The 26,350-nt window shown below is 37.3% G+C and overlaps 1 protein-coding gene across 1 annotated transcript in view; it reads right to left on the reverse strand.

The window, feature by feature from the left end:
- The window catches only part of CSMD1 (CUB and Sushi multiple domains 1), a 1,854,468-nt gene that overhangs the window by 617,628 nt on the left and 1,210,490 nt on the right, over nt 1–26,350 (reverse strand). The window contains exons 8-9 of the mRNA XM_063441118.1: nt 14,718–14,805; nt 4,531–4,655 (exon numbers count right to left, since the gene is read on the reverse strand). Of these exons, the coding sequence (XP_063297188.1) occupies nt 4,531–4,655; nt 14,718–14,805 (213 nt within the window). The remainder of the gene's footprint in view (nt 1–4,530; nt 4,656–14,717; nt 14,806–26,350) is intronic.

The raw sequence follows: 26,350 nt of genomic DNA on the forward strand, positions 1-26,350 counted from the left end.
TACCAGCATTTGATTGTATCATTAAGTTATGTATAAATAATATGTTTCTATTCATGTTGGTAGATGCTATGATGCTTTTATTTCTTTTATAATAGATTATATCTTGCGTACCTGTATTGCTGTGAACTACAACTACCTTTTGTGCGCTATCATCTTACTTTGTACTCCAGATTACTATTGTTTATGAAGAAATGAAGGATATGATCACCCCGTAAAGAAAACGGGCAGGTCACCTTCAGGCCACCCAGAACGACGTCTTAAACAAAATAATAAACAACTTTATTAGAAAAAACTTATTAAAACCAAAGAACAGACAAAGTTCTAAAAGTAAATGAATAAATAGGGCCTGGTATCTGCAGAAACATAGCTATGTACACAAGTATCAGTCTCTAAACAATATAGCAAACTCACTCATAACAGAGTAGTAGATAAGATACATGTAGCAATATATACTAAATAGTGTCATGCACCAGGACCCATAGGGTTAACACTCTGATATAGAAATCGAAAGGATAGAGGAGGTCATAAGGTGAGAGTAAAAATAAAGTGGAGATAACCTATCAAAGGTAATACAACAATATAACAACAATATAATGAAGGCTACATCTAACCACAGGTAGCTCACTACGCCCAACCACCCTCATACATATATCCAGAGCAAAAAAAATAGCTCAAAGAGAAGTGTGACACATCCAAGATATACTGGATTAATCTAAGTCAACATAGACAGCCCAACGCGCGTTTCGGCGGTCTAACCGCCTTTATCAAGGGCAAAATAAAAAGTAAAGTAAACCACTACTATTGTTTATGACTGCCTTGTTTGCTTACCTGGCTTAACTTGCTATGTTTCATTTTAGATTGTCTCTAGCTATATGTCTAGCTCAACTTATCTGCATTTCAGTATACAGAGTGCTTTCAGTTTAGGCATGTCAGTATTGTTTGTCTGTTGCTACTAAACAAAAAATGAGGTCTCTTTTTATCACATATTTTGTACCTTGCAATATCTGTTTATCACATTTTGCCTTATTTACTGCATGTTGTGCATCATACTTTCTCAAAAAATAAAAAAAATAAAGGGTTTGGCAAAAAAAAAAAATATTAACTAATCTATCTAGACTTGGTGGCAACAGGCATAGTAGTTTCAGTGAGCATAGTAAAGCGCATACTAAACAAAGGTTTTCATGCCAGAACTCCAAGACATACACCACTACGGACCTAAAAGCACAAGAAAAGTAATCTCCAATATGTTCAAAATGTAATAAATAAGCCACACAAGTTTTGGGATTCTGTTCTGTGGAGCAATGAAACAAAAGTGGAACTTTTCAGCCTAATGGATCAGAGGTATATCTGAAAGAAGAAGAATGAAGCATACCCTGAAAAGAATACTCTGCCTACAGTTAAAGGGAAACTCCAGTGCCAGAAAAACGATCCGTTTTTCTGGCACTGGAGGGTCCCTCTCCCTCCCACCCCCCAATCCCCGGTTACTGAAGGGGTGAAAACCCCTTCAGTCACTTACCTGGGACAGCGGCGATGCCCCTCGCCGCTGTCTCTGCCTCCGCGACGCTCCTCCTAGTGATTACGTTGGCCGGTGGGCGAGACTAATCTCGCTCACCGGCCGAGGAGACCTAATGCGCATGCGCGGAAATGCCGCTCATGCGCATTACGTCTCCCCATAGGAAAGCATTGAAAAATAATTCCAATGCTTTCCTATGGGGTTTTGAGCAACGCTGGAGGTCCTCACACAGCGTGAGGACATCCAGCGATGCTCTAGCACAGGAAACCTGTGCTACAAACTAGGAAGTGACCTCTAGTGGCTGTCTAGTAGACAGCCACTAGAGGTGGAGTTAACCCTGCAATGTAATTATTGCAGTTTATGAAAAACTGCAATAATTACACTTGCAGGGTTAAGGGTAGTGGGAGTTGGCACCCAGACCACTCCAATGAGCAGAAGTGGTCTGGGTGCCTGGAGTGTCCCTTTAAGCATGATGGTGGCTTGGGGATGCTCTAGGGCTGATTTGCATTCTCTTGCACTGAAAACCTGCAGTGTGTAGAAGGCAAGATGGAGGATTCATTGAAGAATTATGAACTCCTAGGAGAAAACCTCATGCCATCTGTGAGGAAGCTGAAGCCTGGGCTTTAGTGGACCTTCCAACAAGGCAATGATCCCAAGCATACTGCAAATTCTACAAAGGTTTGGTTGCAGATAAAGTCCTGGAAAATACTACATTGGCCATCACAGTTACTGGACTTGAACCCCATAGAACATCTTTGGTGAATTTGAAGAAGGCAGTTGCAGCAAGCAAACCCAAGAATATCACTGAACTTGAGGCCATTGCTCATGAGCAATGGGCTAAGATATCCTCAGAAATGCTGCCAGAAGTTGTTGTCTAGCTATGCCTCTCATTGACAGCAGGTCATAACAGCAAAAGGGTGCCCTGCTAAGTATTAAGATGCTTGCCATGAAGGGGTTGATTTATTTTGAGACTGGAAAAGTCATTATAAGTTTCATTTTCAAGTTAATGAAGCATTTGTTGCGTTGAGCTGTTTCAATTGCTTTTGTTTGATTTGTTCATTGTAAACACCTGAAAGTCTGTAAATTATGTCAATAAGCTTAATTTTCAATGGGGGTTGAATAATTTTGATTACAACTGTATATATCCAGGGACGTTTTAGCTGCAAGGCTAACAAGGCATTTGCCTTGGGCGGCATTTTCCAGGGGTGGCAAAAAATGCCGCCCCCAAATGCCCAGAGCAAATGCCTTGTTAGCCCTGCGACTAACTGACATGCTGGGCGGGTGGCTGGCGAGGGAGCACTTCCTCTGAGCTGTCTGCTCAGCTCCCTCGTGCGCCGCAGAATGATGCCGGGAGGTGGAGCCGCAATATGACGTCTGCGGTGCACGAGGGAGCTGAGCAGACAGCTCAGAGGAAGTGCTCCCTCGCCAACCGCCCACCAGTGCCGCCCGCCCGCCATTGCTGCCCGCCCAGCAGCCACTTGACCCCCAGGGAGAAAGAGAACCCCCCCCCCCCAGCATTCCCAAAGGTAAGGAGGCTGGGGGCAAGGTTAAATAAAAATAAAAAATTTGTTAATGTGAATGAGTGTGTGTGTGTGTCTGTTAGTGTGTGTGTGTGTGTGTGTGTGTGTTAGTGTGTGTCTGTTAATGTGAATGAGTGTGTGTGTCTTTTAGTGTGTGTGTGTATGTCTGTTAGTGTGTGTGTCTGTTAGAGTGAGTGAGTGTGTGTCTATTAGAGTGAGTGTGTGTCTGTTAGAGTGAGTGTGTGTGTCTGTTATTGTGTGTGTGTCTCTGACTGTGTGTGTGTGTGTGTGTGTGTGTCTGTTAGTGTGTGTGTGTGTCTGTTAGAGTGTGTGTGTGTGTGTGTCTGTTATAGTGAGTGTGTGTGTCTGTTAGAGTGTGTGTGTGTGTGTGTGTGTCTGTTAATGTGTGTGTGTCTCTGACTGGGTGTGTGTATGTGTGTCTGTTAGTGTGTGTGTGTCTGTTAGAGTGAGTGTGTGTCTCTGACTGTGTGTTTATGTGCCTGCTAGTGAGTGTGTCTGCTAGTGAGTGTGTGTCTGTTTGTGTGTGTGTGTCTGTTAGTGTGTGTGTATGTCTCTTAGTGTGTGTGTCTGACTGACTGTGTGTGTGTGTTTCTGACTATGTGTGTGTTTGCCTGTTAGTGTGAGTGTGTGTGTGTCTGTTAGTGAGTGTGTGTGTGTCTGCGAGTGAGTGTGTGCCTGCGAGTGAGTGTGTGCCTGTTAGTGTGTGTGTGTGTGTCTGACTGTGTGTGTTTCTGTTAGTGAGTGTGTGTGTTTCTGTTAGCTAGTGTATGCGTATCTGTCAGTGAATCTGTGTGTGTATTTAGAAGGCAGGGCGGGGGGAAGGGTTGGGTGGGGATGGCGCAGAGGGGGGGCACGGGAGTGGGGGGGCCCAGTTTTGTCCTGGGCAGCACAAAACCAGGATACACCACTGTATATATCAGTGGGAAAAGCAAGTCTTATGGCTTGACCTGTGTGTGCAGATCTGTGTTTATATATATATATATATATATATATATATATATATATATATATATAAATGTTGCTTCATGTTTGCATAAATACTTAAGCTGAATATGTTTTAAACATAAATATTATCTAACACATTATTGTACTAGGGAGAGAAATAACAATAAAACATTTTTTTTTTATCAGACTATGTAACTGTAATATTATGGTACTGAAACTTCTTGGCAGGGAACTGATGATTTCTAAATGATTTTATTTCAAAAGAAAGTCTGAAACGCACAATTCTAAGCTACATTATGACACCAGTAGCCACAACCTCGCCTGCAATTTAGGTTGTCAACAATTTCAATGCAATATATGTTTCCATTATACAGGCAGTACAATTCTTAAAACAAACTCAATAACTGTATTCATGTCATAAAGAACACAGCGGCTACCTAAAATTTGATGAGGTTTCTTTTTTTTTTTTTTAAATATGCATGCTATACTTTCAACGTTTTTAAAAGTGTTTCTGCCTTTTCACATGCTTACCTCGACAGATTGGTCTATGATCACTCCAAGCAGCAAGTGTGTCAGTTACTCTCTGACAAGTAATACTCTTGGAGCCCTGTAGCACATAATTATCATCGCAGGAGAATTGGACACTGGCACCCACTCTAGAAACAGTGAAAATACAAAAAAAAGTTGTATCATAACTAATGTAAATCTTTGTTCTACATATATAGCTTTGATTCAGTAAGCTGAAGAATTGTTGATGGTGAAAATCATAAAAGTATCTTTCAAGAAGTATTCTTTCTATTATATGCCATAGGTACCTCTTACCTCGAAAAAACCCAGTGTCATTGTTCCAAGTAAAATATATACCACTTGTTTATAGTCTGCATTTATGACCAAGTAACTTCAAGTACCTTACTACCTATAGTTTTGAAAACCTCACAGATTGATATGGAATAAATGATTTTCAATGCTACCCCATCTTATATTTAATTAGAAATAATATCATATGTACCATTATTACTATTAGTATTCCCCATTTTCTACCCATGTACAAAATAGAATCATAGGTAAAAAAAAAAAAAGATATCCAGTAGAATCATCAACAATTCTATTTGTGGTGTCTATAAAGAAATGTAACATTTGAACAAACCTTTTTGTTCCTTATTGCTGTGCACTTGAACTGACTATTTGGAATGTTTATACTTTTTTGCTAATAGTATAGTACATCATGGTGCTTGTTTAGCTTTTTTTTCTAGTCTGAACATGTCTTAGAGGTATGGACCCATGTAGGGTTGACATATCCACCATAATTTCATCATGTTACATGGCAGCACACATAAATGATGCCCTTTATTATTGATAATGTATAGGCTGTTGAATTCCAGATTGATTTTTCACCCGATTTACTACTTGCAACATTTGACTTCTACATCCTGCATAACAGCACTTCCTGTACATTGCCCATGTATTTGTATGAATGATATATGTCTCAGAAAATATGGTGGATATGGTATCCATAGACAAGTGGGCAAATAGAGATTAAATAAAACTACTGGGGATCAGCAACCTCTTTCCACTAGTAACTTTATTTAAAAGCAGGCATTCATATAGGGGAATGGGGGAACTGAGGAGGATTCTTCTCCTATTATTTACCTAACATACCCTATTAAACCTCTCAGAAGTTAGGGGGATAAGTGACTATAAATCGTTGAGCAGCTCTCGGATCATCAACTATTTAATTTGTAACCTCCCGCTGCAGCACATCTCATGGAGATATTGGTGGCCTAGATATCCAATAGTTATATGAAGACATTTTGACCCCCATATTAGAGTTGTGACTACTGCCTAGTGTTGGCTGGATACAATATTTTGGTTAATAATGTATCATTTAATCATTATTAAGTTTTAATTGATGTCTATTGGGGACATAAGAACCCATTGAGGATTTCATTCAGCATTGGGAGGCGGTCTTACAGAAACGTTTCAAGTGGAAGACTGTAATCCAATAGATGATTTGAGGGTGGGTAATTACACTCCGGAATAACTGTAGATGGGGGTAAGAACAAAATATGTGAGGCAAATGCTGTTCTATGTATGCTGTTATGCCTCAGGGATCTCCAACTTAGATGCCCAAGACAAATTAAAGCCTTGACAAAGACCCAAAATGGGTTGAACCATTTCAAGGTCATTAATGGAGGCTGTAATAAATGCATCAAGACGACCTAATGCTTGTATTCCCCAGGCTCATAGCCTCCATATTTCCTGCCATCTGTTTTCATAAGATTAATTTCAACACACATTTCAAAATATAAAAATATTGAAAAAAAAATCTTATTTGATTTAAATTGAAACTATATTGATTCAAAACACCTTCTAGTATTTTGTTTTTTCGTTTTATTTAAAAAACTGAAACAAATGTGTGCATTGTCTAGGCATTTCTATATGAAATTCCTTGATAACATCACTCTGATATTGGCCACTGGTATTTTTAAATTAACATTCACAAATGCAGCTGACCCATAGGCATTGATTATAGTCAAATAGATTTCACTCATGGTATTTGTTGCAGAGTTGTAAGTGAAAGACGAAATTGCATTCTCATACTCTAGACAATAATAATCTGTATAATTATATCTAATAGACGTAAAATACTGGAGATTGTAATTTTCAAGAAGGCCAATGTGAAGCAGAATATTTATTTTCCTGATTTAATTCATTGCCTTGTTATAACAATCTCTGCATTTGCCCTCGGCAATTGTTTAGTTTGCATTAGCATTTCTTTCTAAACTTCTAATTATTTTGCAAATAACACATTAATTGTTTGAACTATAATGGTTTGCAGTTCCATAAGACTAATACCCATTCCACCAGAAAATATGTTTAATTTTAATATAGCATGTCATGGTGATATGCTTTGTTGTTTTAATATACTGTATGCCCTTATAAATTCTAATTAAACATAATTAGCTGGAAGACAATATTGGTAATTCTATTTTGGATATTTTATATTTAGACCACCTAATGAACAAATATATTTGTTTTCATACTGATGTTTTGCACTACTGAAAAATGGATTATATAAGAGACTGCTTTAACTATAACAAATGATAAAAGGTCCTATTTATATATTTTTAAGGAGTGGGGGTTACTTATTGCGTGACCTACCATTTGGCTATAATAAAATATTCACCTTTCTGTTGGACCCTATAATTATCAGGATAGAGCCATAGATACACTACCATACTTTTCTTAGGCAAGTGGCATCATCAGTGTAGATGTGAATGTGATTGACTGGGCTGTTTTAGCCAAATGCTGTTCAATATGTTTAATTGAGTTGTTACTACTAGTCACATTACTGAATTTGTGTATTTATATAATTATAATTATTAAATTAAATGAGAAAGGAAAATAGCAAAATGAAACATTACATGGTGGTTTCAGCTATTATGTTTATGTCAGCAAGCAGTCTTAACTAGACATTGACAGATTTATACTCAAACTTAATTAATCAATGTAACATTTATCACACTGTTAAGAGTGGATTATGAACGAGGGAAGAAAACCCACTCTGCTACCTCTTGGACAAAAGTGTTGGTTCCTCAATTCCTTCTCTTACTTTCCTAAACCCCTTTACTTCACCACTCACGTATACATAATTGCCAGAGTATGCATTCATATCCTGCAGTCTTGTATACAAGATTTGCATAATTGCAAAAAAATAAACTGCTTATTGAAAATTAATTTAATTTGCAAATGATGGCTTTAATAAAGTTCCTGAAGTTCACAATGCAGCAAAGCCATTGAGATATGAATATAAACTCAGGCTAGAGCTGCAGCTTTCTGAAGGGAGGAGGATCAAGGAGGTCAGAGGTTCTCCCATGCCCATCACACAGAGCACAGAGGGTGATATAACATGATATTATATCCTCCCTGCTCCATGTTAACATAGCAGAGGAGCATCATGCTGCCAGGCACTGCAGAGACAGAGCCACCCTTAGAGAGCAATCAGAGAGTAGCTGAAGGGGAGCAAAGAGCTGTGGGAGGTGAGCAGGTGGTGCTCACCTTCAAACAAAATGAGCACAAATGAGTAGGGAGGCTTAACAGGGCAATACAATCTCCCCACATATATTCTACATCATCCCCTCTCTCCACACACACACACAGCCCACTCCCCCACACACAGTAACATTGTCACATCACCCCCTTCCCACCACATACAGATAGTCATCCTGTCACATCTCCTCCTCCACCCACACACACAGACAGTCATTGTGTAACACCACTCCCTCCCCCACACACATACACACACACAGATGATCACCATGTCACCCTCACTAACACCTCACACACAGTCACACTGTCAAAGTCACCCTTTCAGACACATACACTCTACACAATGCCAGATAGGAACACAGGTTCCAATACACACTTCCAGACACACTGTGATTGTATGAATATATCTGTCAATGTATGTGTGTGTCATTATGTATCTCTATACATCAGTGTGTTTGTGTGTGTATCTGCGTATATAAGAGTGTGCATGTGTATCGAGTGTATATATGTGCGTGTGTGTCCAAAGTGGCAATATTGCTGCAATGTGTGGGTGATATGATATGGGTATATACACACACATATAAACACACATACTGAGTGCATATTGGACAATGTATAGGAAAGAGAATTATAGCGTATGTGAGGTGAAAAAAGTCTATTACAGTTGTTCACAAAAGTTTGCATATCCTGGCAGAAGTTGTGAAATGTTGGCATGGATTTTGAAAAGATGACTTATCATGCAAAAAAAAGTATTTTATTGAAGGATAGTGATGAAGTAATTTATAATTACATAGTTGTTTGGCTCCTTTTTAAATCATAATGATAACAGAGACCACCCAAATGGCCTTGATCAAATGTTTGCATATCCTTGAATGTTTGGCCTTGCTACAGACACACAAGGTGACAGATACAGGCTAAAATGGCAATAAAAGGTTAATATTACACACCTGTGGCTTTTTAAATTGCAATTAGTATCGGTGTTGTAATAGTCAATGAGTTTGTTAGCTCTCACGTGGATGCACTGAGCAGGCAAGATACTGAGCCAAGGGGAGCAGAAAAGAACTGTCAAAAAAACCTGCGTAACAAGGTAATGGAACTTTACAAAGATGGAAGAGGATGTAAAAAGATATGCAAAGTCTTGAAAATTCCAGTCAGTACTGTTCAATCACTTATTAAGAAGTGGAAAATGCAGGGATCTCTTGATACCTAGCCAAGACCAGGTAGACCAAAAAAGATTTCAGCCACAACTGCCAGAAGAATTGTTCGGAATACATAGAAAAACCCACGTGTTACCTCAGGAGAAATACAGGCTGCTCTGGAAAAAGAGGTTTCAAGGAGCACAATACAACAATACTTGAACAAAAATAAGTTGCATGGTTGAGCTGCCAGAAAAAAGCCTTTACTGGGCCAATGCCACAAAAAAGCCTGTTTACAATATTCCTGACAACACCTTGATAAGCCTCACAGCTTCTGGCACACTGCAATTTGGAGTGATGAGACCAAAATAGAGCTTTATGGCCACAACCATAGAGTGGTCAACAAGGTCTATAGTGAAAATAATACCATCTCCACTGTGAATCATGGTGGTGACTCACTGATGTTTTGGGGGCGGGGTGAGCTCTAACTACATGGGGAATCTTGTGAAAATTGATGGCAATGTAAATGCATCATGTTATCACAACATACTGGCATACAATTTGCATTCTTCTGCACAAAGGTTGCACATGGGATGCTCTTGGACTTTCCATTATGACAATGATCTTAAGCACAAGGCCAAGTTGAACCTGCAGTTGTTACAGCAGGAAAAGGTGACGGTTCTGGAGTGACCATCACAGTCTCCTGACTTTAATATTATCAAGCCATTCTGTGGAAATCTCAAATGTGAGGTTCATGCAAAATGACCAAAGACAACCTTTGCATGACCTGGAGGCATTTTGCAAAGACGAATGGGCAGCTATACCCAGGGCCGGTGCAAGGATTTTTGCCGCCCTAGGCAAAAGAAAAATTTGCCGCCCCCCCATGTGATCTGCCATATGAACTAACGCCAGTGCTGCACACTGTGTTTACATTAAAAAGCCTGCAGGGACACGCTATAGACACCGGAACCACTTCATTAAGCTGCAGTGGTTCTGGGGACTATAGATTTAAAGGGCCAGCGATGGGGGCGCAGGGCGCCCCCTCCTATATGGCGCCCTAGGTGGCTGCCTAGTTCGCCTTATAGGAAGCGCCGGCTCTGGCTATACCGCCTGAAAGAATTAGAAACTTCATAGACAACTATTACAAAAGACTGCACGCTGTCATTGATGCTAAAGGGCAATACACAGCATTAAGAATTAAGGGTATGCAGACTCTTGGACAGGGGGCATTTCATTTTTCTCTTTGTTGCCATGTTTTGTGATTGTGCCATTCTGATATAACCTACAGTTTAATATGAATCCCATAAGAAATAAAATAAATATATTTTGCCTGCTCATTCATGTTTTCTTTAAACATCAATATGTTTTCTTTAAACATCAACAACTGTGCATACAGAGAAATGTTATTTATTTACAGTTTTCCTATTTACCCCATTAATAGGTTTTTTGAACGTTTTTCTGTCTAGATAAAATTTTCATTTTTGCTTACATTACTTTCCAGGACATCCAAAATACTTGGATTCTGGGGGGTTGGGGGGAGGGGGGAGGAGAGGGGTGGTTTCTGTATCACTTGGTAGTGAATAGGTTAAGAAAAGAAGGTGAGCTAAAATTAATTCAGATACAATTTCATGTTTAAAATCCAGATAATCATGTGTTTTCTATTTTATGGACATTGAATAGGAAATCTATTTATATTCTAAATGTTCACCATTTTGTAAAGCATTTTCGATCACACGGAATATGTTAGGTTGTTTTGTCATTGCACCCATGTTGTCTGTGTCACCATGCATGATATACAATTAAAGTCTATTTGACAATGGCTCTTTTACTGAAGTTAGGATTGGGTGTCTAATCTATGGTGGTGTCCACACCCAGGGGTTTAGTGTCAGTTTGTGTATTTGTGTATATTATTGATCATCCAAGATGCCTTTATATATACATATACGTGAACTGCTGTTTACGATCAAATTATGAGAGTATTCATTAATGGGGTAAATTGAATACTCATATGCATAGTAGATACATCAAACACTGAATTAACAGTAACAATTTAAGAAACTGAATAAATTAATATGTTCTTTATAGTCTTTGACGTTTTTGTTACACATAGGTATTTTGCCAATATGGGGCAATTAGAAGGAATTTCATGTAAATAATACATTATCAGAACATGCATTCAATTTTAGTTTACATCATTTTGTGCATTTGAAATTATTTTATGTGGTTCAGGAAGAGCGGCATGTGATAAACACCAAATCAGACTACAAAAATAGTTGAATGGTCAGACATCAAAAGAATAATTGTGGGATTAATGTAATGAGCAAATCATAAGAAATGAATAAGTTAGATCAAGATGTTGAAGAGTTCAGCAGCTTTGTATTTTGTATATTGAGCCATGAATATTAAACGCAGTTCCAATAATTTTATCTCTTGCAGTGTGTAGATTATTGATTGGACTAGTATTTTACAACTGCTATTTTATTTATTTATTTATTTATTTATTCAGTCACTTATAAACATCTGACTATTAAAAGCATTTAAAAAGTATTTTTCATGATTACGACCAAAGCTGGAGAGGAAGCATCTCTGGATGAGTTCATTTCTTCAAAACACTCACAAAGAAATGCAAATCAGTGCTAAACAACTGTTAATCTACTATTGCTTCTTATCCAGAAATGAGTCCTTGGCAGAGAAAATAAAGCTTTCTGGAAAGTCATCAAAACCTTCTAAAATAAATCTAATTATTCATCTTTCCCCTAGTCACTTATAAAATGATTTTTACATTCTTTACTAATGAAAGCAACCCGAGTTCTACATTAAAAATGTGTTTTAGCCTTTGAGAAATTATGCTGCATCAAACTCTATAAATATCATAATTTCATTATGTTAACAGCCCAAAATATTTAGGTTCCAAATGTTTTCATCTTTGAAAAAATAGGGATCGGACATTACTGGAAATATAATGGAAATACAATATTTATATCATACTTTACAATAAATGTATATTGCTGATTATACATATTGTAAAGTATGACCTTATTCAGTTGTCTAGAAGGGTTCATATTGACTTACACGCATCCTACACTATGTCCTAAATATACTAAATAACTTCTGTTATAAGAGATAAAATTTACTTTGGTAATCAAACAGTTATTCTCCTATTGACCGCTAAGGGAAATTGATGCTCAATGTAATTTATATAATAGAATCTAAGCCTGGAAAATTGGGGAACATTGATGAAGGAATAGTGACTTTAGGTAAAAGTATAGCAATTTTCCAACCCATAAACTTTGAAAATCCACTTATTAATAATCTCCAATTTAGTGTTTTCAGAATAACCACATTAGCTTTTTTTTTTTTAAACAAATTTGAGTAAAGAAAAAATATACACATTTTCATATTTTCTTTCCAAATCACCAACTTAGGTTAACATAGCAATCCGCAATGTGTAAAGAGAATAGGAAAAATAACTTTATTTTGCATAAAGTCATCTTGCATTGATTTATTTTCTTTGTAATGTTTATTGGTTTTGATATGTTGTTACTTTTAACTTTAAACAAAACCTGAGCAAAACAAGAGAGATCCATAAGAAAAAAAAAGTAGTAATAAAAATAGTTAAAATATATTATAATCTGGGATCTTGAGTAGCACTAACTGTAAGTTTACTATATTGTTTCCTCAATATTCTGTAGTTGGCAAGTATAAGAAAAAGTCAAAGCTACTGTTTGCTAAATGACTGGAAGATGGGTTGATAAAGCTGAGGAACAATACAAAATTATTTTTGGAATACTAAGGCTTATTAAGTGCTTCTACATCAAATATGAAATACAGGAAATATCTTATAGTCTCTAGAAAGGAGACAATGCAAACCTGTATTTAACTATTTAAAACTGCCAAGTAATTTTTATTGCAATTTGTTTTATTTTATTTTTTTTGGCCTACTAGCCAACCAATCAGAGCACTCTAACTGATATTATATAGCATGGGAAATAATAGCCTTTATGAGGGCCTTTCCCTCTTTAAAAGCACAGTCTGCAGTAAGGCCTTGCAGGACTAAGATGGACTGTTTTTATTGCTTCGTATTTGTTGTTTTCAGATTTTTTTGATGTCTGTATTTTTATTTTTTATTTTTTAAGTTGCAGTGCAGGATGACAGATTTTTCTTTGGCCTTTTTGTGGCCTGGAGATATGAAGAGTTTGAAAAAGGAAAACTTCAGATGGGTTAGTAGAATTTTTACTTTACATATAATATTTTTATTGGCCCTCTCTCTATTATTAGGGTGAGGGGAAGTAAGTAGGGACATACATTTTTAATAGTGGAGGCTCTTTTTTTAATCCAGACCAGATTTTTAAGCACCTGAGCCCAGATTTGAAGATTTGTTCCTGATTTAAGTCTTCCAGTTCCGCTAAAATCTTGACAAAATTTAGGCATGTTCGGGGCCTAAATTTCAAATTTGGATATTACTAAATAGCATGAAAAGAGGTTAATTGTGCTTATGTAACCTGCCTAGTGAGGCATTACACCTGGTCTTTCAGGCATAGCTCTTAATCCAATAAAAGGGCTATTTTGAAGCTTTGGAAACCCTGTTACCATTTATTAATTACAAAATGGTGTTGCGGTTTCCATAGTTTCTGTGGAGAACTCTGTCTATCCAGCTAATTGGGATGAACTGGTCTAGGAACACTGGGCCTTTAGTTTTAGCCATGGAATTTAAAACATTGCATTTAGTAAATTGGAAAGTGCTACAACTCCCAATTAAAAGGACCACAATACATAATGATGAAATAAATCACTTACTTTCACCATGTTAAATCGGATTATACAGTGTCGGTTCTGTAGTTCTATGAGAACCAAAATTGTAAGTAAAAACATAGGTGAACTGCATTCCAAGTGCATTCAACAAGGAAAAGTTTTCAATGAAGCAATTCTATATTTAGTAAGGGTTTAATAAAGCAATAAAATATGGTACAAAAATACAGACCATATATGTTTATAGATAGCAAAACATTGACGCGTCTAGTGTCCAGTTATATTAAGTCTTTTTGTCTTTTTTTCCTTCCATCTTACAGCAGTATTAATTTTGAGTACATGATTTTTATATGAGCAACATTAGTGTTTGCACTTTATTACATATGGTAGCAAGGAAAACTTAAAAAAAGCTAAATATGCCCTTGTTCATTTTTCAAGCATTCAACAATATTTGCTTATATAGGTTTGATTAAATCCATTCTATATCTTATACTTTATATTGTCCTTTTATATGTAATTGTTCAGGCAGTTAGGAATTACTTTCATGCTGGAGATAAAAAGTTACTTTGCACTTGAATTTGACAGAATTTTATTTTTAATACTCTATAATTACATTTTTCATCCTTTATTTTACATTCTACTCTTTCGTTTTTTGTAAACTTCACTATTATGGCAAAAATACTTATACAAATGGATACCTTATGTTTGAATGACTTATAATACAAACTATATAGAAGTATGAAACTAAATGTTAAATAATTAAATGGTTCATTAGAAAAATACCTGAAATCGAATCCTGTTCTTTTACCATATTCAGGTATTCCAGGATCAGGACACATGTCAGTTGCCATTGGTACACCACCTTGACTTACTAGAATAAAATAAAACAAACTAAAATTATAAATTGAATGGATAGGTTATATGACTGAAACAAGATATAAAGAAGATATAAACATAACATTTTTGACTCAGCAAATATTAACAACTTGGCTTTTTTTACCATAAATTTGAAATTCACTTCAAATTAATTTTAAATTCTCACTTTAGTAATGTTTAAATCATATATACAGATCTATGGTGCAATGTGATATTTAATCTAGAACTATGATGCAGTTTGATGCTTATCTTCAATTTTATAGCATGACAGGAGGTTTCATATTTGCTTAAGTCTCTCTTTACTAGAACTCCACAGCAGCACATTAACATAGAGAGAAAAACACCAAAGACAAAAAACATAGGCATCTATAAAAGACTCCTCCCGTCTCGTTCAGACGTGTTTCGGATATCCGGGCCTTCGATGTCAACGCTTTCTTGTTTTCTCCAGAGGGGGTCTCCTTCAAGGTGGTTAGACGTACCAAGTCGGATTCGACGGCTGTGTCGTATCCTTACTTCAAGGATTCGCCTAAGCTTTGTGTAGCGAAGGCACTGGCTCGTTATGTTGTGGTTACCGCTCCTTTGCGCTCTTCTCATTCTAGACAGTTGTTGATTTCGTATGTCAGACCCCACAAGCCGGTCTCGTCCCCTACCCTGGCTCGATGGATAAGATGGCTTTTGACACTGGCGAGGGTGAATGCGACCTTCGGAGCGCATTCGGTTAGGGGTGCCGCAGCTTCCGGAGCTTTCATGGCGGGCGCTTCCCTTCAGGACATTTTGCCTTCGGCGGACTGGTCCCGTGAAGAGACTTTTCGCCAATTCTACTTTAGACCATCGGACCATGCTTCTTTTGCTTTGCTGTCGGAGCGTTAAAACAGCAAATATGAAGCTTCCTGTCATGCTATAAAATTGTAGATTATACTAGCTTTAGTGTAACTATAATCTTAATTTTATTAATTACAGGAGGCGAATATTTCCCTCCCAGTTTTTGTTCCCCCTCCCTTTTTGTTTGGATGGATTGCTGTGATTGAATTTCTGCTTTATTGTCTGGTCGCCTGGGCTAGAATTGTAGTCGGAGTATGAAGTCTGGGGGAGTTAGGGGAGGTGTCTGGTAGATGGTATTGCTGGTAATTGATGATGGGTTTCAAGTTTTTATACTATCAGTACTGGATCGTGGGATTTATGTTTTCTCAGTACATTTCATTCACTAATCAGTGTTTTCGACTCAGTTTAATGGTTCGACTGTTTCGCTGGATGAAGATCAAGAACACGTTCTTTCTTCGAGGTTTTCTTCCGGATGGCATTCATTGTTATGTTATATATTTTCCTTTAATTAATTTATTGTCTTTGTTGTGTACCTTATGTTGTCGCAGCATGAAAGAGGAAATGGTGGCTTGGGAGGAGTCTTTTATAGATGCCTATGTTTTTTGTCTTTGGTGTTTTTCTCTCTATGTTAATGTGCTGCTGTGGAGTTCTAGTAAAGAGAGACTTAAGCAAATATTTGCCTCCTGTTATTAATAAAATTAAGATTATAGTTACACTAAAGCTAGTATAATCTACAATTTTAAGGGTTATTTACTAAAGGTGAAATTTCCAGGATTTAAAAGAGAAATTCAAAGTTAATTTAAATTTGAAGACTAAACTAGCCGAACTGTAATATTCTCCAAATCAGCAATGCTTTCAGTTCAGCTATTTTGGCCTTTGCAGCTGACAGTCAACATAGAGAAAGCATGCAGAAGAAGCATTGATCATTGTTTCTATTTCTCCTCCGAACTTGCAATGATTGTTTTGTTTTGTGTTGTCTGAACAGGATTATTATATCATTTGCAAAATTTTAAATACAGTTTTAAAATAACATCTCATTAAAAAGTTATAGATTTATTTTCAATGTTTTATTCAATAGTGTAAATCCCAGAGAAGGGACGGATCCCCTTTAACACTTCATTGTGATCACAACTCATAGTTTACTAACTTTATAGTCAGGATTCTGAAAGTATAGAAACGATATAGAGAATCCTATGGATTATTTTTTCAGTTTTAGATTTTTGTCCCAGAATTATATATTATACGAACAGCTAAAACCACTGATCCAACAATGAAGCGTACCTTGAAAAATCATCTGTGCTTGCCAGGCCTATTTATAGTCATTTTGTCTTTGTCTACCGTGTTTCTTATGCCATAGAGCACAATGTTAACTTATAGCTCATTCACAATCCCTTAATAATATTATGTATGCTCTTTGAAGTGATATGGTGCTACAGTAATCATCACATAAAATACACTGTATTGTACTACTATAAAACAGGAAATTATTTCTAATTTCTAATTTATGCTGGAGGATCACCACAGAACAAAATATAGCAGAGTGATAGACAGGCGAAGAGTGGGTAAATGAATTGAAAACCTTCTTTCCGCTGAATAAAAAAATGAATTATAAAAGAACTGTTGCAATAGTGACAAACAGGCAATGTGTAATCAGAAGATAAAAGCTACAAATCTTAAGTGCATTTTCCAGCAATATCTCTGCCATTACATTTCTGTGGAAGTTGAAGCATTGCATAAAGGAAAGTGTCAAGGAAATCATTTTCCAGGAAAACAGTTTGTGGTGTTCATTTAAAGTGTCACCTTTGGTCAACTTTTTTTTTCTTTTGTCCTGGGATTCAGGTCCTTAAAAAAAATGTATGTATTCTATTGATTCAAGATTGTGGCAGAAACTCACTCCTTGGGAGCCTGTTCCCCTTTCAAGGCTTTCTCAAGCAGTGGTTTGCTTGTTTGTGCATCTAGGTTACAGCTAAATAATCATATTAATAGTAACCCTTACAAATAAATCATTTTCCTTAGTATTTAAACTCTTACATGCTGATAGTATATTTATATTTGAACAGTTACAAAGCTAATGCACTCTGATTAATGGAGAGAGTTGATTGGCGTTCATGCCTGGAGTTCATGCTTGACTTCCTATACATAGCAACACTTAGGATTGTGAGGATTGCACATGAATAAGGAGTAGACTGAAATGTAGAATGATGCATGCACTGACTTTGCAAATGAATTCGACAGAGACAAAACTGGTTTCTATAAAGGGACACTATAGTCACCAGAACAACTGCAGCTTATTTCATTTTGTTCTGGTGAGTAGGATCATTCCCTTCAGGCTTATTGCAGTAAACACTGTCTTTTTAGAGAAAATGTAGTGTTTACATTACAGCCTAGGGATAACTCCACTGGCCACTCCTTAGATTGCTACAATACAGGTGATACTCGAAAAATTAGAATATCGTGCAAAAGTTCATTTATTTTAGTAATGCAACGTAAAAGGGGCTGTAAGCCATAATCATCACACTTATGACAAATCACAGCTTGAACTATCTTGCTTTGCATGTAATGCGTCTATCTCATATATTAGTTTCCCTTTTTACGTTGCATTACTGAAGTAAATTAACTTTTGCACGATATTCAAATTTTTTGAATATCACCTGTAGGTGCTTTCGCCCTCTGCATGGAGAAACTGAACTTTGCTCATAGAGATGCATTGATTAAATGAATCTCTATGAGGAGATGCTGATTGGCTAGGGTTGTATTTTACTTGTGTTGGCTCTGTCCCAGAACTACCTCCTTGACAGTCTCAGCCCATCCTATGGGAAAGCATTGTTATTGGTTCTCATAATCACTTCTGATTATGTCAACCAAGCAGACAGGGGCAGAGGCAGCAGCTGCAGACTTGAATACAAGTAATACAAGTAAAATATTACTATATATAGGGTGACAAGGAGGGGCAGGGGGGATAGATGGTGGTTTTAACACTATAGGGTCAGGAATACATATTTGTGTTCCTGGCCCTATAAAGTTCATTTAATTTTACTATTGACTAAAAGCAAGTTAGTTGCAAAGAGACCTATTACAAAATTTGCATACTGACCTTGTTAATTCAAGTTCGAACAGATTAAGGAACAGAGCACACAAAAATCGAAATAATGCAGCTTTAAATTTGACAAGGTTACTAAAAATCTTAGCAAACAAATATGTTGATTCCGTTACACCACATGCCCATATGGCTCACAATTACGCCACAGTGCCCCAATATCGGTGGGTCCTACCCTAATTATAACATGGTAGATTAACATGCTAACTGCAATATCTACTGCTTAAACTGCTTCCAGAGACTCTCCTTTATTTATGGTTTGCTGTGGTAACCTCCAAAGGAGCACCAATAGTGGGTTGTTGGTGCTCAACCTAATAGGAATCTAGTCTGGATTCCAGATATACATAGAAAAAAAGGGGAATTGGGGGCACACATTTAGAACATTCATTTCTCTGGTAGTGCTCTGGTAGTGTAAAGACCAAAATACCTGTTGGTAGCACATTGAAAACCTTTTGACTCAAGTATAGTAATCCAGATATTTGCTAAACACTGACATGTAATTATTCATGAAACAAAGCAGACCCTGGTGCTCCAGCCAACCTAGGTAATAGATATCGCTTTTTTTTTTTGTTATGCTAATAACATTTCTGGGAAAGTGCATCAAATGGAATTTGTCAATTTTCACTGATGACAAAATAAGTTATATAATACAAATCAATATTCTATCTGATCATGGACTCTCATAAAAGCCGAAAGGCAGGCAATTGGATGTTAAGTGAAAGAGTGCAGTGTAGTAATAACAAGGGCTGCCAGTACAGAAGAAATAATGAAAAAGAATAAATCCACCCACTCTTCACCTTTAACACCTTATTTTACAAGTACATTATCTGACAGGCAGAATTCACAATATCATATCTTTTTTTTTTTTTTTTGATGCTTTAAAATCTGTAGTCAAATAATAATCAATAGCAGATCACTGAATTATTTTGAAGCATTTTTTTTCAAATAATAATTCTGCAAACACAATATCTGCATATCCAATAATGCATGCTACCCTGTGTTACAAGTACCCGGTGTTACAAATACATTGTTTTAATGAAAATAAGTTTTATCTTAAATTTTGGATTACTAGAAATTGCCAGAATTAAGTTTACATATGTTGAAAATAAATGTATAACCCAACTTAATCACTCAAGCAGGTGCATTGAAGAACATTATAAATATCACTGTATTCTATAACATTCTTATGTTTAGGCAGTACTAATCAGTTTCAGTTTTTACTGTTATAAGTTTTGAGTTTTTATTAAAGTGGCTATTCAGGTAGAACTGTTGCTTTAACATATGTTTTAAGCCAAGCATTAATTCAGATATGAAATGTGTTAAATAACTTGAAATGTTCCTTCAGTTATACTTTAAAACATTACAAACTTTTATAAATTTTTTTAATAAGTCTATTTTAAAATTACAATATTTATCAATTTAAATTTGAAGTACATTTTAAGAAAACACAGTAAAGAAAATATAAAATTTTGGATGCCATATATTTCATATTCCTTTTTCTGGACTAAATTTTGCTCTTGATTAGCATATATTTCATAAGAACCCAAAGATAAGATCCCAAAAAAGCATTGCATATATATATATATATATATATATATATATATATATATATATATATATATTTATATGACTTTTGTATATATAAATTACCTTTATTATGACATTCCTAGAAAGCCTCTAGAATTACCCACAATGCATGGTTTGGCTGATACTAATATGCGCATTACCATATAGGGATATTTGGAAATATGTCAAATAACTATATTTATAATTTATATTTATAACGAGCTAGTCGATATGTGATTAAAATCCTTTAGTACAGGATATGCAGAATATATGGAGGAGTGAGCTGACATATGCATTGCTCCCCCAATACATAGAAAAAATATTAGGATAAAAATATACAGGTAACATATGCTATCACATCAAAAACTTACTGTTTTCTAGTGATATATGTTATGTTAGACATCTTGCATATATGAAACAGCTTTCAACTATTGCTTTGTAGTTGCGCTCTCAGCAAGTCATATAGAGAGTTTAAGTGGGACTTTTATTTTTGCCATTAGGAAGTAGCTTTACTGGCTTTACTTTGCATTGGAAAACAAATGAGAATTCATGAAAAGTTGTTTTCTTCATCATTTTTTAGAATATTACCAAATTAATTTCTGATAACCTGCTAAACTATTTTCCCAATTTTTCTTATGGTTGATCACAATAGAATGTGCAATCTTAATTTATAGGACAATGTAAGTAGTATTTTTTTTGAAAATGACTAAATGTATGCAGGACTTAGTACTACTGGAAAATTTCCAAAGTTCTGTTGAGAATCCTGTTTAACCTATTAATCTGCTAATGTACATCTACTATAGTAATATTATAATATTTCATCATTGTTATAGTGATACATTTGTAATACAGCCATCTCTAGTTAGCAAGTGAAGCAAATTTACCAGATCCAGAAGCCTGTGCTGCTCCCCTAGTTGGGCCGAGAGACCCAAACAGAGAACTACTTACTATTCAGCCTGGCAAATCAGTCTTCCTCTTGGTTCGTGTGTGCCAAAATCCACACAGCCATTGCTCCCCTGCATTGTCAGATACTGTGCGCTTGAATGGCATGTCTTTTATTAGTTCAAATGAAGTGACAACACACCTGCCCTAAAAGTGACCATGTCATCCAGACAACCTCATTAAAAATCATTTTGGAGTCTCAGAGATGACGTGGACCAATCAGAACATATCTAAGCTTAAATAATGCTAATTTGGGTCCTGATGGAGTGCCCTGTCATGGTTTCTGCCTTGATACATGTTTAGTGCTTAATTAAAGTCGCTCTTGATATTTTGATATTGACCTTGGCTTGTATTTGACTTTGTGTATTTCCAATATCCCGACTCACTTTGTAAATTGACTTGGAGTATTTCTGGTATCCTGACATGAATTGTTATGTTGATTATCCATACTTTGATTATTCTGACCTATTACTGACTTTGTCTTTATTACGTTAAGAACCGAGAGGTTGAGGGCCCTGCTCAATGAGCTTACATGCTAGAGGGAGTGGGGTATAGTGACACAAAGGGTATACGTTGGGGTATTGAAATAGGTTGCTAGAAAAATAATCACTGAGAAGTAGGGGTAATGAAATAGGTTGCTAGAAAAGTAATCATTGAGAACTTAGTAGGTTATTTTGACAGTTGCAGGAGAGGAGTCATGGGAGGGGGGGATAAAAAAACGCTAACAGTTTAGATGACATGCTTTTCTGAAGAAGTGTGTTTTCAAAGATTTTTTAAAGGAGTGGAGACTGGGTGAAAGTTTAACAGGGAAGGGAAAGGAGTTCTGCAGAAAAGGTGCAGCTCTGAAGAAGTCTTGGAGGCAAGCATCAGATGTGGGAGTACGGACAGAGGATAAACGCAGGTCTTCGGCAGAGCACAGGGGCCTCAACAGGACATATTTGTGAATTAGGGAGGATATGTAGGTTGAAGCAGCATTATGTAGGGACTTGTAAGCAAGCACCAGAATCTTAAATTGAGCCCTTTATCTAACTGGAAGCCAATGTAGGGACTGACAGAGGGGAGAGGCGTGGGAGGTGCGGCAAATGAGCCTCGGCACATTCATTATAGATTGCAGCGGTGCAATTTGGGAAAACATAAGACCACTGAGAAGGGGGTTGCAGTAGTCAAGGCGACAAAGAACAACAGCATGAACCAGCACCTTAGCTGCATCTGGTGTTAAGTAGGGGCGGATGCGAGCTATGTTTTTGAGATGGAAGTGGGGAATTTGGCGATCGACTGGACATTAGGAGTGAAGGAGAGGTCGGGCTCAAAGAGAACACCTAGGCAGCAAGCCTGAGCGGTAGAGGTGATGGTGACGCCATTGACTTGGTGGAGACAGACACGGGAGTAGCAACACTTTAGGGAAAGAAAGACCAGAAGTTCTGTTTTGGACGTTTAATATAGTGAGCAGCCATCCAGTTGGACATCACAGAGAGACAGTAAGAGACACGAGTCAAGAAGGGTGGAGAGAGATCAGGAGAGGACAGGTAGATTGGTGTGTCATCTGCATATAAATGATAATGGAAGCCAAATGAGCTGATGAGTTTACCAAGGGAGGCAGTATAGATAGAGAACAGTAGGGGACCAAGGACAGAACCTTGGGGAACATCAACAGAGAGGGGTTGGGGAGAAGAGGCAGAGCCAGAGAAAGAAACACTGAAAAAGTGTTGGGAGAGGTAGGAGAAGCACCAGGATAGAGCAGTATCCAATAGCCTAAGATTACAGAGAATGAGAAGAAGCTGTTGATGATAAATATTAGGAGAATTAGGATAGAGTAATGGCCGTGGGATTTAGCAGCAATTAAATTGTTGGATACTTTGGTCACAGCTGTTTCAAGAGAGTGACAAGAGCGGAATCCAGACTGAAGCAGGCCAAGCAGAGAGTTGGTTTCGAGAAAGCCTATCAATCTTGCATAAACAGCTCTCTCAATGATCTTGGAGGCAAATGGCAGTAGTGATATAGGGCAGTAGTTGAATGGGGAGTTAAGGTCAAGGTTGGGAGAGATTGAAAATTTTAGTGAGAGTAAGAGAGGGAGACAAAGTGCGGATGAGATATGAGGGAATAGGATCAAGGGAACAGGTGGTGGGGCAGGAGGATCGGAGCAGAGCAGAAACCTCTTCCGTTGTAGTTGGTGCGAATGAGCATAGACCAGCAGAGGGCATGGGGTTGGGTGATATATTGGAAGGGGAGGAAGAGAGGTTAGAGATATCTTCCCTGATTGTAGAAATCTGCTCAGCAAAGTTTTAAGTGGACATGGTGTTAGGAGGAAGGGGAGCAACAGGGCGTAGGAGAGCATAAAAAGTCCCGAAATAGTTATTTGGGTTCACAGGAGAGTGTGGTTATGAGGGTATTAAAGTAATTTACTTTTGCAGAGGAAAAAGCAAGCATGTAGGAGTGCAGCATTAAGTGAGACTTTGCAGAGTGAGACTTTCTCCAACAGCATTCAGCAGTTCTTGAACATTTTTGGAGATATCGGGTCAGCATGGTGTGCCAGGGTTATAATTGGGTATGCTTGCTGTGTTTAAATGTAGGAGGTGCCATCATGTCTAGTTGAGAGGAGAGAGTGGAGTTGTAGAGTGAGGTTGCAGAGATAGGGCAAGTGAGATTTGAGATCAGAAAAAGGAGAGTTTGGAGTTTGGTGGAGAAATGCTGGAGATCACGGCAGTGGAGATGTCTGTGAGATTGGAGAGTTGAGGGTGGGGAAATTTGGGTATGGAGTATGCTGATGTCAAAGGTCAGCAGATGATGGTGCAGATGGTAGTCAGGTAAAGGAAATGGAACAGTGGAGAGATTGGAGGTGATACAGGGATTGGTGAAGATGAGGTCAAGAGTATTTCCTGCTGTATGAGTTGCTGAAGTGCATCACTGTGTGAGGCCAAAGGAGGAGGTTACAGAGAGCAGACGGGAGGCATCAGGACAGTTGAGGTTGTTGATTGTGATGTTAAATTCCCTAAATATGAGGGAAGGAGTGCTATAGGAGAGAAAGTGGGGTAGCCAGGGAGAAAAGTGTTCAATGAATAGCCTAGGATGACAAGGGGGTGATAGATAATGACAATTTTTAAAGGAGTTGGCTTAAATATGCAAATATGCGGAAAGTGTGAACTTCAAAGGAAATAAAGGCTAGGGCAGGGACAGGGAGGATAGTTTGAAATGTACATTGAGGAGAGAGAAGGATACCTACACTGCCACCTTTACAGTTGCGTCTGGGAGTGTGGGAGAATTGTAGTCCACCGAAATATAAAGAAGCTGGAGTAGCGGTATCAAAGGGGGACAGCCAGGTCTCAGTGAGTGCAAGAAGTTTGAGGGTATTAGAGATGAAGAGGTTGTGTATGGCTGTTGATTTAATATTGCTACAGATGGAACGGGCGTTCCAGAGTGCACACTGAAGGTTGGTAGAATATACACTGCATGGTATTTGGATGAGGTTTGTGTGGTTTCTAGTTGTTATAGTGTGAGCAGATGAGGTGAGGGGCCCTGGGTTGGGAGAGACGTCACCAGCTGCTAGAAGAGGGAGGAGAGATAGTAACAGGAGGTGTGAATTTGTTTTATATGGGTGTGGTCTAGAATGAGATTGGGTGGGAGCAGGAGAGAAAGAATAGAGAAATCAGTGCAGGGCATGAGATGAGAGAAGGGGGGAGTGTAGCATAGATGGATTAATGTTAATGTGATTGAGTTGTTGAGGGAAGTGGGTGTAAGGAGAAATTTTGATGCTGAGGGAGAGGAGAGAAAAGGAGAAGAGGAGAAGATAGAGCATTGCTCAGATGAGTAAGTACTTTGAGAAAAGCAGAATAAGCAGAAGTAAGGAGAATGAGGACTGAGTGTTAGAGAAGTAGTGTAGGAGTGTTCTGATTGCAGGTAGTGTTTGCAGCTGTAATTTCTAATTATCCTAAATTGTATGTGAGATTCTATTTATAAAAAGAATAAAGAGTTGTTTGTAGGATTCACAATTTCCTGTAAGTTAGGGTACAACCCCGTGACCGTGAATAATACAAAAAATATAATAACTTGATAATGATGATAATATTGAATATTGTGACAGTGATTTTGATGATATGTATCATTATTACTTCTTATACATAAGTCACAGTGGGGATTTGATATAACTCAGGTTTTAAGCAAAATTCTACGTTTTCTAGTTTTTCCATCAATTTTTTTTTAAATTGTGAATAAAACAAATAGCTTTGCACATACATCAGAAATGCTTCAAAGTTAGAAAATGAAATGTTGGATGATGACAATGAGATACGATTACTACCTCTTTATTCATTTAAATGTATCCCAGCAGATCAAATGGGAAATCTTAGACATTCATTTTATTGTAGCTAATGTGTCATTAGAAATTATTGTTTTTTTCACATAGATTGACAAGTCTATAAACTAGGTGAGACTAAAGCAGAAACTAGCACTGTGTTTCTAAATCATGATGTAAAAGAAAAGTGACATATGTAAATACCCAGCCATTTCAAACAGAGAAGTATTAAAAAAAATACAACGAATGGCATATAAAACAGCCAATTGAAGCATTGATGTAAACCAGTTTAGAATATACACATGCTGTTATTTATCATGGTTTTTTTTAGGATAAATTGCACTTTAAATATTTGAATGACACGCAGGATCATTTACTAATCTCCTTAACCCCTTAAGGATCAAACTTCTGGAATAAAAGGGAATCATGACATGTCACACATGTCATGTGTCCTTAAGGGGTTAAACACCAAATGGCTGCATACAGAATGGGGCAAGACCATTCGGCTGTGTACGGTCCCTTCAGAATACAAATTCGGTACATTGTTCGTGTTGTTTAACAATGTCTTGATTTGGCAGAGAAGGCTCAGAATGAGCTTGAATATCGTCTGGACTTGACCGCTGACAGAGGCATAAGTACAGATCCAGATTGTTAAACTCTCTAAATGTAGGACCACATTTTAAGAATCCAACCTATTGGTTCCTTGGCAGGGTTAACTTAATTTGGGCAAATAGTTAAAAAAAAAAAAAAAAAAAAACATGTCATGAAGGTTTTTTTTTTTTTTGCTCTCTTGCTAGCCACCCACCAAACCCTATGGGGACAATA

Source organism: Pelobates fuscus, chromosome 2 (assembly GCF_036172605.1).
Source record: "Pelobates fuscus isolate aPelFus1 chromosome 2, aPelFus1.pri, whole genome shotgun sequence".
In the NCBI taxonomy this organism is placed as follows: domain Eukaryota; kingdom Metazoa; phylum Chordata; class Amphibia; order Anura; family Pelobatidae; genus Pelobates; species Pelobates fuscus.